This window comes from Argiope bruennichi, chromosome 8, assembly GCF_947563725.1.
Source record: "Argiope bruennichi chromosome 8, qqArgBrue1.1, whole genome shotgun sequence".
Lineage (NCBI taxonomy): Eukaryota > Metazoa > Arthropoda > Arachnida > Araneae > Araneidae > Argiope > Argiope bruennichi.
In genome coordinates this window covers 107,805,190-107,824,265 of record NC_079158.1, presented here as the reverse complement: position 1 = coordinate 107,824,265, position 19,076 = coordinate 107,805,190, and the positions used below count along the sequence as shown (strand labels likewise).

General features: G+C 26.0%; 1 protein-coding gene across 1 annotated transcript; it reads right to left on the bottom strand.

Annotated features, from left to right (window-relative positions):
- Positions 1-6,626: 6,626 nt before the first annotated feature.
- Positions 6,627-18,717, bottom strand: LOC129981315 (26S proteasome regulatory subunit 8). Its single transcript, XM_056092104.1, has 11 exons — positions 18,579-18,717; positions 17,459-17,527; positions 17,144-17,213; positions 16,127-16,224; positions 15,368-15,493; positions 13,330-13,491; positions 11,957-12,120; positions 10,909-11,062; positions 9,316-9,414; positions 8,234-8,431; positions 6,627-6,781 (listed from the first exon to the last, which is right to left on the bottom strand). The coding sequence occupies exons 1-11, from the start codon at positions 18,633-18,635 to the stop codon at positions 6,728-6,730; spliced, it is 1,251 nt and encodes a 416-aa protein (XP_055948079.1). The 5' UTR covers positions 18,636-18,717; the 3' UTR covers positions 6,627-6,727.
- Positions 18,718-19,076: the final 359 nt, after the last annotated feature.

The window sequence follows — 19,076 nt, the reverse complement described above, 5'->3', positions numbered from 1 at the left end:
TTCAATTCAATAATTATTTCTTTTCGCTAAAAATAAACCAGTGAGAATAGTCTCCGAACACTTTCTCGCATACTCTCTAATAAACTTACAATACCAGAGATTACCTTGAATGGCTTTGGCGTACAGTAGTTATGAAATATAAACTTTTGGTGTGAATTTAGCATTTTTACTGAATCTAGCGTGTCATTCTTGGTGAGTGTTTTGGATTTATCCCTGATATATCAGTAATGTTCACGCGAATGTCGCTTAACGCCAAACTTGGCAATCTTAAAATTGCGGCAACCCCATTACCTGCCCTTCCGGTCGAATATTTCAGGGGTTCATTAGAACGTTGACCCGCATCGGCCCCCCCCCCAGCCCCCGCAGAAGCTGTAAACAACTTCAGTTTGTAAAGTTTAACAAAGCCAACCGCAATCAGCCATGTATTATATGATCTACTCACTGCAAAAGGAGTGTATGTAGTGTAAATAAAGAAGTTTAAGCAAAAGTACGGTCCACTGCTCACTTCGAATCACCAATTAATATTATACTAAAATAGAATTTGTACTATAGACAACCGATTGGAACAAAGATTCGATACAAAACTGCACTTGTAGTCACAAAATACCGTACCAAACCCGATATATTTAAATCACTGCGTTTTGGACTTATCGTGTTTGCATGTTTCTGAAAGTACAGTACAACAAACGGTCAATTTCTTGTCGGATTTGACACAAAATTTGACAAGTGTTTACACTATAGATGTTAAATCTGTGTACTGAATTCTACCTATTTAATTCTCTTCGAGTATCCGGACAGATGAATTTCACCGGAATAGATTTTATTTAAAATTTAGTAGAATCTGTAGTAGAAAATTTTGTAGAAATCTTAACATATATTGGAGCAGCAGGAGAGACTAATTTCCTCTAAACAAAATTAAAACTACCTTTTACTCAAAATTTGACAGAAGTCTGAAAATTTGATGTAATATATACCAAATTTCATTCGCCTACCTCCAAATGTTTTTGAGTTATCTTTATTACAGACAGACAGACAGACGGACATTTTCTAAATATGTGTTTTTCGAACTTTTGGAGTCTAAAACGTAAAGATTCGTCAAAATCGAATTCGAGTTTTTTAATGATTATTATGCTTTCTCTATACTACATATACAAAAGAAAGCGCAAATAAAAAAAAATGAAAAAATGTAAACATTGAAGATTTAGAATAAATTTGCATGAATCTTCGTAAATATTTCTGCAATTTTAGCATTATTTTTATAATAATGTATGCGTTATTAGCATATTAAAATTAAATTTTATTTCTACCAATTCATTGTAAAGAAATAATAAAACTCTTATGAGATTGTGCATATTTCAAAAGAATACGAAACATTTTACGAATCTTTCATAAATATAGTATAATTAAAAAATAAAAATCACGAAATAAAATACTGTTTTCTGTGATTATCAAAACGTATCGTAATCAGTGAAATACATATTTAAAAGTTAACCACTAGTCGACAAATTATTCTGCGAGTTGCAAAAAAAAAAAATAAATAAATAAATAAATAAAATAAAATAAAGACCTCATGAAGAAAAAAAAATATAAAAATGAAATAACTGGTCCAAATATTATATTTTCATTTGTACAATGATTATGAAATTGTTTATCACATTGCTACGGACCTTCTGATAATTTTAAATATCCGGGATAATGTGAAGACTTAGATCAAATGTAGAAAAGTTCCTTTTTCTGTCTCTCTTTTGCGTATACGTGCGTGTTAAAATGCTTTTTTGTATATTTCATATCCGAGAATGTAAAAAATTAATAACAACTTGAAAAAAAAAAAAATATTTGGAAGAAATTTTTTTAAAGAAATAATTCATCATCTCGGATTTTATTGGGACGAAAGCCGTATCTCTTCGTTTTAATTAAATTAAAATGATATATTTAATATAAAACTCAATTTTGAAATATATTCACAAAGGGTTTTTTAATTTAATATAACAATAACGCAATTTAAAATTTAATTTAATGGAAGATAATTAAAAATAAAACGGATGAAAGCAGAATTCTAAAAGAAGAATTTTCTCCAACTAGTGTTAACAACGATATATATATATATTTTTTTTTCTCCTCTTTTTTTTCGGATATCAGAAAGAATTTCATGTTCGCGCTTGATAGAAAAAATAACTGATAACAATATTAATGACAAAATCTTTATAATAATCCAATTATTTTATGCAATAATGAACTAAAAAAAGAAAGTGTAATAAACAGAAATTGTTACTTCACTTGAAAAAAATGCTTTTTTTTTTCATAAATTTACAAAAACTGTAGTAAAGTTATTGCAATCTCTAAATTATTTAAATCTGGAATTTATTTTTTATTTTTATTGTCGATTCTTCTGTTTAATATTAAACTAAAGTTTATATTAGAAATATTTTTTTTTAATTTGAAAAAAAAAATATGTTTCAGAAATATTTGAAGATTTTTTTATATCAACTAATTCACCAAAGATGAATCTCATTCCAGTACATTCCATTAAAAAGCAAATTCAAACTATTCCAAGAATCTTCTTTCAAAGGCAAACAACCATTGGGGCATATAGTACAACCAATGGGAGTATTTTCCGGATTTTCTCACGTACTCTCCAAAAAAGGTCTCATCAAACATCCACCTACGCATAAAATTGTGAACTTTTGGTAAGGCCACGAATACCTCGAATGCCATTGATAAACAATGGCACGAAATATAGATCTTTCTCGTGAATCGAGCAATTTTACTGAATCTATCGCGAGAATATATATAGATTTGGCGTCTTTTTGCCGACCGATTGACACTAAAGTTTGATGCAAAACTGCAGTTGTAGTCACAAGAAAGCATATTAATTTTTATTGGTTTAAATCATTGCATATATGAGTTATAACTTTTACATGCGTGCGAAAATACAGACGGTCCACCGTTTGATGAATTTGGTTCAAAATTTGATAAAATCTACAAATTTGGTTTAGTTTAGTTATATTAAAGTCCCGTTTTAAAGCAACACTAGGGTTATTTTGGGACGGACCTCGGAATTTTGAACCGCGGTCAGATGACGAGGACGACACCCGAGCCCCCTCTCCACACCACACCAGTGGAAGGACGTTTGATGCCGACGGATTTAACGTGCAACAGACCCCCCTTACACGACGGTTCTTCGGTGGAATCGGGTCTCGAACCTGAAACTTTACGTATCACAAGCCGAGACCTTACCACCAAGCCTCCGCGGCCTTTATAAGTTTGGTAGTAATTCCATTACCAAATTTCAGAATTTCAAATACTATTTTTCTATCTCAGAGCGTTTTTGAGTTGTTAGCCTCAAGCTGACTGAGTGAGACAGATGCACATAATGCTAAAATGTGTTTTTCCGATTCAGGAAGGTCTGAAATGTGGAAAATTGTTAAAATCTCAAGCTCGATTTATTTTTTGACAATTACAATGTTTTTTTTTGTATACTTCGTATCCGATAAAGTAAAATAATAATAACAACTGAAGAAAAAATTGTTCTGAAAACAAATTTAGCATTACTTAAAAAGTAAAAATTAAAATTTTATATAACTTTAAAATGTTTCTCGTGAAGTTATCAGCTTAGGAAGAGAAATGGACCTTATATACATGTGTGATGTTTGGCCGCTATTGGCGATGCCTGCGGAAACAATTGGCGAGATTCGACGCTGCCGTTGAGGGTTATTGTTTTTTTATGTGATATGACTGAGAACTTGTGTGTCAGAGGAAGAAGGACGGTTGTGCTTTTGCTGTGCATTTAAATAGATATTTCTAAAGAAAAGTCTGAGTGCTGCGTTTTGTTTGAGTTGAGTGTCTTTTATATGTATTACATGTATTATGCTCGTGTCATTACAACATATAAACATATTTTAACAGTTGTGTGGTCGAAAAGAAGAAACTTAAGAAATTTTTGAATTTTGATTTTATTTCATCCCGGGCGTCATAATTTGTACAATGAAAAAGTGATTAGTGATACGTCAACCTACATCGCGACACGAGAGCAAAGGAGACAAATTTTTTACTTCAGTGATTTTACTATCAGATTTTGATAGGGATTTCTTTAACAGCTGTCATTTCAGGAAAGGGAATCTTAGATATCTGAAAGGAAATTGTAAGCATTAGGGTTTTTTATCCCTTTGTTCGACGTGTGAGAAAATACTTCAGTCAGCAGTTTTATTAAGTGCGTGTTAGAATTAAGAGAATTTGCAGAATCTACTTGAACAAAGTTCCTGAATACATAAAATGAATTTTCTTTTTCCAAAGTTTGATCAGCTTCTATTCATAAAATGTGCGCAAAAAGTTATGAATTGCAAAATGTATTTGTGAACATTCTGTACTTCCAATCTGACCAATCAAGAGAAGGTAAAATTTTAGAAGCTAATATCCAGGAATATTTTTTTTTTTTTCAGAAATATTGACGAAAAAAAAAAGAAAAAGAAAAAAAGAAGTACTAAAAGAATGTTTATTAAAGCAGGATAATGTGCAATATTTCTTTTTGTGTGTGTGTGTTTGTGTGTAAAATATTTTTTGATATAAGGCTATAATACCTTTTCATATTTTACATATAATATTTAAAACAAAGTATTTTACTAATCAGATTATTAATAAAATGTGTAATTTTGAAATAACATTTTTGTATATTTTAATTCAAATACAGCACAGCAATACAAAATTGAATTTGAGATTATATAGGTACTTCCAATTACATCTAAAACTAAGCATTCATAGTTTTTCAATAATATGAGCATTTTCTCCACCTTTGTTCCACTGTTTTCTGTTATATTTATCAAATCGAGACGTTTATAATTTAAGACAGAAATAAATGTAATAAAATATTTAAAATGCATTTATTACTGAGCTAAAAAATTATTTTAATTACTTTCCCTGTTTGCAATTTGCTATTATATACATTATAAAATCATAAAATAAATTTCTCATTTTTATTACTAACAGATGATACTACTGATATGAAATTAAAAACACTAATAATTAATTTTAGAATATGAATGCATTGTCATCAAGAAAGCTTAAATATACAAAACATGAAGTCTCTTAACACACCCATCAGAAGTTAATGAAAGATTAACTATAAAATTCAACCTTTATACATATCAAAAAAGTTAAAAATGTATACAAGTATTAAGCATTATGTAGATGCAATTTCAAAAAACAGCATCGCAGTAATTCTTTTGGTTAAATAAACTATATGTTATCTGATGAAAATAATTATTTCAGAAAATGAACATTTTATAAAAATTTCAATAAAATTTAAAAATAAACAAAAATATTGCATTCCCTTAAATCAAATTAAATACCAATTTTACCAATTTCAAAGAAAAAATGCTTTAAAAAAGACAAACAACTTTAATAGTGTCAAATTCTTTTTCTTTTTGACAAGAAACTAAATATTTATTTTGAAATAGAACAGCATCCATTTTGATAAATTAATTTTTGACAATGAAGGAAATTTACAAATTCTAGACATAAGAGTATGTCTATGCTGATGAAATATGTATTTCAATATCAATTCAAAAGCAAAAAAAAAAAAAAAAAAAAAAAAAGAAATACATACATAAAATTGTATTTTCTACAAATTCCAATTATGCAACATTTAATTAATACAATCATCCAAAAAAAATCTTTCATCTCTTTAATGTGATAACATAAAAAAAAAAAAAAAAAAAAAATTAAGTTTGAATCCAGCATCCCAAATGAGAAGTGTTAATATTAAAAAAGATTTTACAATACTATACAATTATTTTATAAACTCACTGCAGAATTAGATGAAAAATATAATATAGATTTAATTACAGCATTTATTTTTTACAGAGAGAAAAGAAAAATAATATATAAAATAAAAGAAATATTCAGATTGAAAGCAAAACCAATAATAAGCAAACAAAAACTCTTAAATGAAATTAAAATTCTGAACAAGAAAATGCGAAGCAAAGGCAAAAAGTAAAATAAAATAAGCAAATTCTAAGGAAAAGGACAAACATAGTGAGAATTGAGTAAAGAAAAGAAAGGGGAACAGTTCATACAAAACAAATACAGAACAGCAGCATAACTAGTAGTGCCATGGAAATAAAATAATTCTAAATATATAAAGAATAAAAATACATGAATGTGGCAGTATGTGAAATTAAATTTATGTGAATTCAATAGATGATTTTAGCATTCTTCTGTTAACAATTTAGTCTAGTCGAGAAATGTCATTACTTTTGTCACAGTATTGTAAAAACAGCATTTCTCTGCTTTCAAATTGTCAGCAACTTCATTTGCAATTCATCTGAATTCCATTCCTCTTATTGTAATTCATGTTTTTGTTTATAATGTGCAATTTGGCTTTCATATGCACTTTTCATTTCTTTATATGTTACAAAAGAAAAAAATACCAACTCAAATTTTTTATAGTACAAGAAACTTATAATGATAAAATGAATGGTCATAATAAGAGATATCAGCTTTCCTTTCCTATTCAAAGATTTTTTTCCTCATATATATACATAAATTCTTGAAATTTTATTTATGAATATACATATTCCTTTGTTAGTTCTCTTGTGAAAGAGAAAATAAATTTGAATCCAGAAACAAAATACAATACAAAAGTACTAATTGTTTTATTTCCTTTACTAGGATCTTCCCACATGAATTTTGATGTGCATAAATAAAACAACATGAAAAGAAAAATAAATGTTCATTTCCACAATTTCTTAATCGACATATTTTTCTCAGCATCTTTCTGCATGACCTGTAAGAAATAAATAAAACAACATTAACACACAATATTTTTTATTATCCATAATTAGCAAAGGAAAATAAAAAGCTTTCGAATGTAGAATGCACTTAAAGTATAAATAATTTATACTTTACAAGAAAGCACTTAAGAAATCTTAAAGGAAAAAGCACTTAATGTTATAAATTACTTTTCTTAATGACATTTCTTAGTTCTTAAATGACAGCAATAGCTTAGTTATTTTTTTTCCAGCATTTAGAATCTGAACATTTCATGAAACATAACTAAGCTGTTTTCCATAATCAAACACATTATAAATGTTAAATTTAACATTCTGCTATCTTCCAAATATTGATGAATCAAAATTCTTATATTATATATATATATATATATATATATATATATATATATATATATATATATATATATATATATATATATATATATCCTGGCAATTTGCCATGAGTATAGAAATTGCCATATTAAAAATAATTAAATAAAAACTAATCATAAATAATAAATATAATCAGAAGAGGTTTTTCTTGTTTTTGTTTTCTGAACAAGTGCATAATAGTTCCAACTAAACAAATCTTCAGCATAAAAAATAGCAACATTACATGAATAAACAGAAATTCTGTTTCACAATACTTTTTAAATTCAACTTTCTTATTCTGTTTTAAATCATCAATATCAGAAAAAGTACATAATTTAAAACCAACAATTCTATAATTAAAAAGAAACGACATATATTCACTTTTAAGGTAAAATCCAATGTATGCAATTAATTTAATAAAATATTCCTATAAAATTGTAGCTGTTTGACTGGATATGCATAATGTAAGTTTTTATTAATTATCTAGGCTGCAAATAATAATTTTTTAAATATTAGTACATATTGCAAAAAAATATTTGATTGCAATTTGAATGAAGTGAATAATCAACATTTATGATGAAAAAGTGAGCGTATATTCAATTAAATTGTATGAAATGAATAAATTTACACATTTAAGCAGCAGTCAAGACATTTGTCAAGATTATGTCCAACAATTAAATAGATTAATAATGCTCAATTGACTTCAATGATATTCATAAATAACACATTTGCAAGTTTGCATGCATTTGCTTTTCATAACAGTAAGGAAATTTTTTTAAATGTTTTAAAAAATCACCAGCATCTTTTATTCTATATTACGGTAGACATTACTTGAAAACAAATATATTTCTAATCAAATTTATTTTAAAAATGCAATTAAATAAGAAAATTCTTACATAGACTCAATATGATAACTTTTGTTCTTTAAAAAGTAATTTTTCACTGTTAACACATATGATTAGATATATTAAATTAATGGAAATAAATTGTTTAGAACCTGCTTTAACATATATACAAGTCATAATGTTAGTAATTTCAAACTTATATACTTAAATGAAAATTGCATTTATGTTTATCAATCCAAACAAAATTACCTTAGCGACTGCCATTTCAAAATCTTCCTGCGTCACATGAACCCGCCTCTCCCTCAGAGCATACATGCCAGCTTCTGTGCATACACCCTTCACTTCTGCTCCTGATGCACCAGGCATCATTTCAGCAATCTTGCGTAGATTGATACCTCTGGTTAGATTCATTTTACGAGAATGGATCTTCAAAATATCCAGTCGAGCCTGTCAATAAATTTATTTGGACATTAAAGAAAATACTTTTACAGCATATATAGTAAATAACTCAAACCAGCAATAATAAATAACATTAATTACTTCATAAAAACAAACATTTAATTACAAGGTGTTCCAAAAGTATCTACGCGCTTTTAAAATGTAACCAATAAAGACATATATAAATATGTGTCGTTTAAAGTTAATCAATAACAATTTTCCCCCCTATTAAATGGCAACAAATCAATGATACTATCATTCTGGATTCAATATGGACTCTTCCCAAGAAAAGACGCAAGTTTTACTAAATCACTAATGTAGGCAAGAATCAAACCAAATACTATCAAAAATTCAATATATAAATGGCAGAACTAATGTATGATAATGGGTAGTATTTTGACAAGACCGAAATACAAATGGCTTAGTAGAAGTTCTCAAGATACTAAAATATACTAATAGGGTTGTTTTTTTTTTGCTGTTGATTAATTGTTAAAAAATGTGATATTATCAAAAAAAGTAAATGCATGCTTGTTACTTCTATATTCTGATTTATTTCTTATTATTTTATATATTAAAAACATAAAACATACTTTTTGAACATCTTGTATTTTAAATTTTTGATGCTAAAACAATGAAACATGAACATAAAAGTAAAATTTAAGTTCATATTCATGCCTTTCATTTTTTTTAAAGTTACAATTCTATTATATTACCCCACTACCACCAAATTATAAATATGGGATTGAAAACAACATTTTAAATTCCACATATTATAAAGTGCGGATGTGAATAAATCAAGAAATCAACTGCCTATGATAAAAAAATATAATACATAAAGAGCTTCCATATAGCACAGTATTTTAAAATCAATCAAGACAGCTTCTTCAACCTACTTCTTCATTTGGAGGAGGGAATTCGATCTTTCTGTCAATACGACCTGGTCTTAGAAGAGCAGGATCCAAAATATCAATTCTGTTAGTAGCCATAATGACCTACAAAGAAACATTCATAAATATAAAAAACATACAACAGAAATAATACATCTTCTTACAAAAAATGTAAACTTGTAATTCTATTCAGATAAAATAAATCTACAATAAAATTATATATAAATTAATAATTTATATTTTTTTTTTTCAAATTGTTTATATATGAGGATGATTTTTAACATAAGACATATCATAGATCAACTTAAGATATTTTACAAAAAAAAAAAAAAAAAAAAAGTAACCCTGTCCAATTTCAGAAAAATATCCAGTAAATAAAATTTCCATATGTAGCTTTTATTCCTAGCTATTGTTTCTCTAAGATGATTACAATTCCCCTTAGTTGGATAATTGAAGTTCTTAATTTATGTAACAGGAAAACTTAAATTGAGGCAAAAATAGTTTATTATAAAATAAAGATTAAACAAATCTTAGAAATTATATTAATCATTTCAATTTGCACAATGAAAAATTAATTGCTTTTCATAGAATGTAATGATATTACAAAGCATGGTTGAATACATCCTTCAGGAAAACTATTTTTTAATAAATTTTTATTGCTGTTTTAAAATAGCTTTTTATTGAATTTATTTTAGCCTATATTATAATTTATTATTATAAATATTAGGGAATTATTACTTTTTTTTTCAAATAAACTACCATGAGTTTCTTAAATAAAATCAATATTTAATTAAATTTAACTATTAATTGATGAATAAGTTCTTAAAATATTAAAATGCATTATCTCTGAGAATATATATATATATATATATATATATATATATATATATATATATATATATATATATATATATATATATATATATATATATGCATAAAATTTCCAAACACTTGAATAAGATTGTGCAAACTTTTTTTTGGAGTCAATATAACTTTTGACAGATCAACATAATTTATAATATAACCCCATGACACAAAATATAAATATTCTTAAAATCTTAGCTGAATAACCTTTCAAACAAATGTGATAAATGAGCCTGCAGCTGCATTTTTAAATGTTTCTAATATTCTGGGGTTTGAACCAGGTTGCATTGATTAGCTAGACGAAACTTCTAATTTTACTATATCTGGTTGTAGGCTGTAGTTTGTTCATTATTGCTCTAGAACATCAGGATAACAGGGAGAGGAAGGAAGAAACAATTACAAAATTATATCATTGACAAACTGGAAAATTTTTAGTTCAATAAAAATTTGAAGACAAATCTTTAAACAATTAAAGGTATTTATGCACCCTCAAATTTCCCTTCCCTATTAAACTGTTTGATTTTAACACATATAACACCTTTTCATATATTTGCACAAACATTTGCAATGTAACAATTAAATGTAGCAAAATAAATTAACAATAAAAATTATTACAGAAAAAAAATTAATAAATTTTTCATGTTTACATGTCGTAAATATCAAAATAATCAAACAAGCAAGTTTAACTTCCAAAAAAAATGCACAGTGAATAAATATCATTGATATTTTCTTAACCTTAATATTTTTTGTAGCTTCAAATCCATCTAACTGATTCAGCAGTTCAAGCATAGTTCTTTGAACTTCACTATCACCTCCAGATCCAGCATCAATCCGAGATGAACCGATGGAATCAATTTCATCCATAAATATAATAGAAGGGGCATGCTCTCTGAAAATAAAAATATTACAAATGATGGATCTTTTTTCACCATTACTAAGCAAACAATGGTTTTTAAATACAAAATGACTCAATGTACAAAACATTAATATATTTCTTTAAAAAAATGTGAAAATTTAAACATGTAAATTTAGTCTAATCAAAAATAATGAAACATCTTTAAATATAACTAAAAATTACTTCGTTTGAATATAAAACATTAATTGAATATAAAACAATTAATTGAATTATTTTAAATGATTATAAAACATTCTTGCTACAAAATTTTGAACAATAACAGAAATTACTAATTCTTCAATTTAAATTTAGCTGATTCTAAATTATTCAACAAATTGAACATTCATGTCAAATTATTTTCACCAAAATCGCTTCATGAAATTTACAATTTATAATTCACAGTTAGTGGTCATTTTTTTTGGGGGGGGGGTCCAAATCTATCTCCTAACTTCTTTTATGCCAACTGATTGTAAAAATATTTATACAATGGATTAATTACAGAAATTAGACAATACAATATTAAATTATGATATTACTACAAAAACCTCTAAAAAAATTGGAATTCACAAACAATGTAGTAGTTAATTTAGCCTTAAAGAATAAAATAATTTAAGATAATTAAAGCTAAACTTAAAAACATTCAGAAATTAGTCTATATGTCACTAGTTTTAAGTTAGTAGAGTATCACACTGAATCATAGACAAATATTTTATTACTTAATATTGATTTAAAAACATAATTATAACTGTAAACTTCCACCAGCCTCTTTTTTTTTTTTTTTTTTTAAAGAATGTAAGAATTCCTTCCTTCCTTATACAGAAAGTAATAATAATCAGGTAATATTAAAAATTATTTTTAAAAAATAATAAGAAACATGCACATATTCACCTTGCCATGACGAACAATTCCCTCACCATCCTAGAACCTTCACCAATAAATTTCTGTACTAATTCAGAACCCGATACTCTAATGAAAGTACAATCTGTATGGTGAGCCACAGCTCTTGCAAGAAGTGTCTTTCCAGTACCTGGTGGACCATAAAGTAAAACACCCTAAAAGTAAATGAAAAATGTTTATAATTTCATTCATTTTTAAATCAGGCAAATGAAATATTGTAATTTTAAATATTTCAAGTTAAAATACGCTATCATTAAAGTTCTTTTTTAGTGGATTGAGATAAAATACCTAAAAGAGAACCAAAATATTTATTCTTACTTTTAATGGTTTATTTCATTGCTCTTTCTGATTCTGATCTTCTAATTCGAAATTTCAAAGTTGTATATTGTTCAAAAATCATTTCAATATTTCAGAAGTTACTTAAATTTTTAATTATGATGACAAAAACATATTTGCAAATTACAATTTTAAATGCTTTTTCTTCTGAATGTTCAATATTTCTTCGTCTTCACATTTTAAAAATCTAAGGCCCTTTCCCTATTTCAAGACAGAGCTTTCAAATTCATTATCTTTATGTATACAATTAAACTATATATGATTAAGCATTCGGCATTTTACTTAGTTTCTTATATATAAAATGAGATTACTATTAAATTTTCTATATCACTCAATGTAGAAGCAAATTAAAAAAAATTAATTAAATTTAATATTAGCACATTAAATTTAATTAAGCACATGGAAAAAGTTTATGCAACATATTTCAATGGAAGATAATTTTTTTTTCTATTCAAGGTGATTTTATATAAATGATTAATTACATCAAAATTATTTCAAAAGCATTTAAAAATTTAAAAAAAAGACATAAGGAAGGCATAATGTGCTTTTACTATGCACTGATAACTTGTCACATGAGAAAATTATAAACATTAGTTCAAGTAAATCAAAGGGGGGGAAGGGGAGGAATTGACTAATCTCAGAAATAATTACATAGTTAAAATATTAATATCAAACCTACAGCAAGCAATCAAATGACAATTTTTTCCAAAGGCAGTTCTAATGTATGGGTGAAATGCTGGTAGGTTTAGTGCTAAAAAACACACATTAAAATTTAATTTTCTTATGTGAAGAAATTTCTAGAAAATTAATTCTTGGAGACAGAGTGTCTTTTTATTCAATGTTTGTGATTTACCTATTAAGTAATTTAATAATTAGTAGAAATTTATATATACTATCCACATTTACATTTAAAATGTTTACACAATTTTAACCACACAATTTATTTATTTTTTTGAATAAAAGAATATTATTAGCATCAAATAGAAAGAAAGAAAAAGTAGAATTTTTTTTCCTTCGTTTCAACTTACTTTAGGTTGTGCAATGCCAAGAGCTTCAAATAATTCAGGATGTTTAACAGGAAGTTCAATGACTTCCTTAATTTCTTTAATTTGTTTGTCTAAACCTCCAACCATCTCATAAGTAGAGTCTGGAACTTTTTCTACCATCATTAAGCTCACCAAAGGATCAACCTAATAAAATAACATGGAGATGAATAAAAAAAAATGAAAATTATGAGTTTATTATACTTTTTCTCAACCATATTCAATAAGTATAAGCAATTATCAACTGATATCTGTAATGCTCTTTTAGTATCTAAAAACTTTTTTTTTCATTGTTTTTATATATGTGAGTAACTAAGCATAAATAATAATTAGTTATGGGATTGTAAACTTCATGTTTACAATCATGTTTTATTTACATATTTTATGCTGGATTGCATCAAATATTGGAGAGCTACAATCTGAAACTTTTGTTATGTAAGCTTGTATTTTATCTGGAACAGATCCTGGAATACTTAAGGAAATTACATTAAGTATATTGAAGGACTAGACAAAAGATAAATGGGAAAATTTTCAAATGGTAAGAAGGTTATTAAATTGTGGTTCCATGTTGCAATACATCATATTCTTGTTTCACATAATGAAAATTATTTTAAACATCTGATAGCAATTTTTTTTAATATTTTATTTAGCAAAACATTTTCCTATTATTAGATCATTATTAGTTTCAATCTGATTTTAATGATTAGTTTTATTTTGAGTGTTCGTGAACATATGAATAGAGATGTCATTGCAAGGAAATAAAGGTTAACAAGAGAGAATTACAGTAGACTCCCGATTATCCGCGGGCGGATTATCCATGGAGCGGATTATCCGCGCCTGCCACACTACGTTTTTTTTTGCTTCCAAGCAAAGAGAAAATGCTTCCAAAGCAAGAAGCAAATACAAATGACTGATTTCTTCAAAAAGATGTAGTTTTACAGTTATGCTTTTGTAATTACATAATACATTACAGTATTAAAACAGTACATATGTATTAATTTTTCTGTGTATACTTGAGCTTCTGGTAAGTACAAAGCACTTTTCTGTTTTCATTAACAAAATGCATTTTAGGTTAGTTTTGAGTGATATACTAAAATATTAGCGTTAGTTAAACATTTCCTGCTGTTTATTTTATGTTTTATTGTACATAAAACGATTTTTCAAAGTTGGAATGACTGTTTTCTCTTTTGCTATACCCGTTTCTAGCTTTTTTCGGATTATCCGCGATTTTTGTTATCCGCGGCGGCAGCGCCACCCTATTCCGCGGATAATCGGGAGTGTACTGTATACGATTGAGTGCCAGATAAAGTCAAGAGAATAAAAATTAGTTACGGGATCTCTAGTTGCATGTTTTATTTCATTTTTTAATGCTGTATTTCATTTGGAGGTTACTACTAATATTTTCTTTTGGTATTATTTTTATTTTGTAATGGACATTTCATTTTCTCTGTTAATGGATTACTATTTGTCTTGAGTCAATTAGGCTTGATTTGTGCTTTCGAAGGTCACTGCAGCAAAACAAAACTTTAAAAAAAAAACTGCATACTTGCTTCTAAAGTATAATATAAATAACTTTTTTTTAAAAAATTTTTTAATCACTCTACCAGTGTTCAAAAAATATTCTATTACAACTTTCATTAGCTAATCTGTGACAATCATATTCAACATATTATTAACAGAATAACAGCCCATCTAGATGGGTACATCTTCTACATTAAACAAAAATAAATTATAAATACTACAGAATTTGAATTTAAATATTATTACATAAAATGTGGACAATTATCATACAAGTCTTTATACTTTTTACTTTCTTCAAATTTCCCTCAATATAACAAAGGAATTATTATCATCTTACAAAAAGTTTAAAGAATTGCACTTTAACCAAATATTTTAGCAAAAGCCATTATTGATATTAATGTTTTCAGAAGAGGATTCAGATACTTTTAATATTTAAAATAAAAAGCATGCAGTTTTATTTCAAATATGAGTTGGAAAAATTATCTACTGATATGTTTTATACCTTGTTAGGAAGAATTTTGTGAAGTGTATAACTGTCATTCCTCAACGCTACTCTGCTGTTAGGTGTTACATCATTGATGTCAATATTTTTATCAATGTCGACAACAAATTTTCCTTCAGGATGCACCTTAAAAGATACAAATAAAATATCTTAGTTCAGATAGAATGAATCATTTTTCTTTTTAACTCTAAACATTACAGCAGATAAAATGTTAATATGTAATAAACTCAAAAATAACAAATATTTCTGAAGGATATTAATTTTAAAAATCAGATAAAAATATTAATATGATTATTACAAAGATAAAAATTATATTTGCAAAGTATTCAGAAAAATAATTTTATGAAATACTCTTTACCACTTCAATTGATTTTTTTCCCTCTCACTAATTATGCAATTTGCACAATCCAAAATAATAATTTGCACAGAAAAAAATATGATAACTAGAAACAGTAGACTAATTATTAGAAAACACTTCAATAATGTTATGTAAAAAAAAAACTTTCAGAAATATAATTTTAAAAAATATATATTGTTATGATTTCAACATCTAAAACAATTAATAAAATCGTTTAACTAATATTGTAACATAAAAGTTTTATTCTAATAAAATTAATTGTATCGTAGAGCAAATTAAAATGAACTTTTCAAAACTTCTATCCATTTTCCAGTAATACATAACAGACAAAGAAAAATATTGAATATAAGGATTTAATAGTTATTGCAGTAATACTTTTTTATTGATATAAAAATCCTTACCTTCACCAAAACTTTCTTTTTATCCATTGGTTTGACTACTTCTCCAACATAGGAACCTTGTTCCTGCAGCAACTGTAGCTCCTCGCGAAGCATTCGGACTAAAAAGGAAAATTAATAATAAAGAAAAAATAGTTTTTCATAGCCATTCACATAGTTTCCCAAAGTTTTCAAGAAAAGTAAAGAATAAAAAAATACTATTACATTAACTAGGTCTTTATTATCATTAGATTTGAATACAAATATTAAGTTGCACATACAAGGAAAGAACTACAAAGAAATTGAATATCGACATTAACATTTGGTGAATTATTGCTAAGAATTTAAGATTTTAGTCTGGAAATCCACAAACAATAAAATAAATAGAAAATAAACAATATTCCCTTTTTCATCAACACTTCATTTAAATGATAAAACTTTTCAATTTCATATAAAACTATTTAAAATTAAAGAACCATAATTTGGTTGCAATAGTTCCAAACCTTTTTATTAGACTAATTATTAATATTATTAATAATATTTTACACTATCCTATGAATTAGGCCGTAGATAATATGTACCAAATATGCACTTAATCTAGAATATTATAAGAATCAAAGTCATAATTTTAAGACTTCTTACATGATGGACTGCTTCCACACTAATAAAGTAGAAGCAATTTGAATCACATTTAAATTTCATAATAATTAGAGCAGATGTCGCAAAAAATATATTATATTCATATTATTTATTTCAGAAAATTTTAAAAAATTAGAATATTTATTAAATTTTTTAGTGAAAAAACACATTGAGAGCCAACATCAAGGGTTAATCCCCTTGCAAGATTAAAAGAATGACTGTCTCTAAATGAAATGCATTATAGCACAATATCAAAATTTTTGCCAATTCTGTAATGTTATTTGCTGTATTTTACACTTCAGATTACATCTTTAAAATTGCACAATAACAATATAAAAGGTGAAAATAAATGCTGTCAATGAGACGAAAAATATTATCCAAAATTATTTAATTAAGAAATACCTTTAGCATTTAGTTCATTTCTTTGAGCTTGAAGACGTCTCAGATTTTGAGTCTTTTCAGAAACAATAAGCTATAAAAATGAATTAAAAATTAAACATGATATTATAAAACAATTTCGACAACAGATATTTCATTAGTTTTAAGAATTGAGAATAATAAATTCAGGCAACTTACATCACTCAGAAGATATATATGATTTTCATAATTATTTACATTAATAAAAAATTCTCATTGTGACATAAGCATAAAATCTAACTAAAACTCATTGGATGAATTATTGTAGAAGTTTTTACAAGGGAATTAGAAAATCCTTACCTGTAATTCCTCTATTTTTGTTATATAGTACTGTTTCAACCCTTCACCTTTTGCATCATCAACATCCATCTAACAAAATTTAAAATGAGATTTTAATACCAAGCATATTCAAAAACTTATATACAGTTTACAATTACTAACTGTGGTTTAAGTTTTAAAATATTGATTTTAAGAAAAATTCAACAATTGCAATAAAGAGCTAGATAATCATCAATAATAATGCAGATAAAGTATTACTAATGTTTTATTACATCCTGGACAGTTTAAAGTTTAAAATTCCTTAGCAGCCAAGATTATATATATATATATATATATATATATATATATATATATATATATATATATATATATATATAAAACCCCTTTCATACCATTTCATAGTAAAAAAAGAACTACAAAGGAAAAACGGAAAGATTCGAATTATTTTGAATGAGTTGTAGTTGTTTATCTTGTCCGATTTATAAAGTTTTATTGTTAAAATATTAGAAAAAGTCATTTTTAAGATTTGTTTATATAAAAAACTTTTTTAACAATCAAAAACTGAAAAAAAATAACACAAAACTATTTTTTACTGATAACTGCTTTTAATTTTTATAACTTAATAAATAATATCTAGAATTAATTAATCAACTTGACAATTCGCAACTGTCGCAAAATAAACAACAACTGCGTAAATTCTACTTATTGCAAATATTTTTGAATTTAAGTACATCAGAAAAAACTGTTCAAATCATTTCATTAAAAAATACTGAACAAAATAGGTTATTTTAAATAGAGTGGCCTTAATAATTCTTTACAGCATTGAACTTTCCGGTCTTATATTCAAAAACTCGATGCGAAGCTTTCAAGTCATTACAATAGATAAAAGGTATAAAAATTAATAATGAAATCACTTTTTAAAATCTTATGATTAATAAAAATATATTTATGTTATATAAGTCATATTTTATAAAGAAAAAGTAATGACAATGACGTCACAAAATCAAAACAAAGATATTCTTCAAATGAAGATAAAATACTTTCAACCGAATCATTTAGCTGAAATTGAAATGAAACAAGACAATACGATTCAAAAATAAAATATTCATGATTATTAATATAATTATATGATGTACAATACCTGATCTTTCTCAATTTTTAATTCAACCATCTTTACCGATTCAATTTGCTGTTTCATATAATTATGCCAGTTGCAGTTAAAGAGTCTGTCAGCATTTCTTGTGGAAAAAAAATATTTCGTAAATTATCTCCACTTCACTTTTCTTCTGTCTATTTGATTTTAATTCTGGTCTTAAAAATCTTAAATGAAAGACCTGAAAACAGTACAAAAACATCAAATGACAGTGGTGCTTTAGAAATGTTTTTTTTTTTTATTTGGTAATTCCAAAATACAATAAATAGGAAACAAAAAAAATTATTATCTTGTTAACTATTTTTTTTTTATTTTTGTTATCGCAATTTATTACAAAAAAGAAGGGAAAAAAATAATTACTACTAACATTTCTTCTAATTAACTGACAGCAGAGTTCACCAATTTTTAAGGATATGGAAATTCAGAATAAAAGCTAAATTAAAACTTGTTTTCCCTTAGATGTGAAATATAAAGAAAGGTAATCTT

What these genes read in the sequence shown, in the direction of transcription:
- LOC129981315 (XM_056092104.1), bottom strand. Translation starts at nt 18,635, where the DNA reads ATGAAACAGCAAATTGAATCGGTAAAGATGGTTGAATTAAAAATTGAG. An exon ending in CAAAAATAGAGGAATTACAG is followed by an intron (nt 17,214 to 17,458) that starts GTAAGGATTTTC and finishes TCATTTTTATAG; the next exon opens with CTTATTGTTTCTGAAAAGAC. An exon ending in TCCCTCCTCCAAATGAAGAA is followed by an intron (nt 8,432 to 9,315) that starts GTAGGTTGAAGA and finishes ATTTATTGACAG; the next exon opens with GCTCGACTGGATATTTTGAA.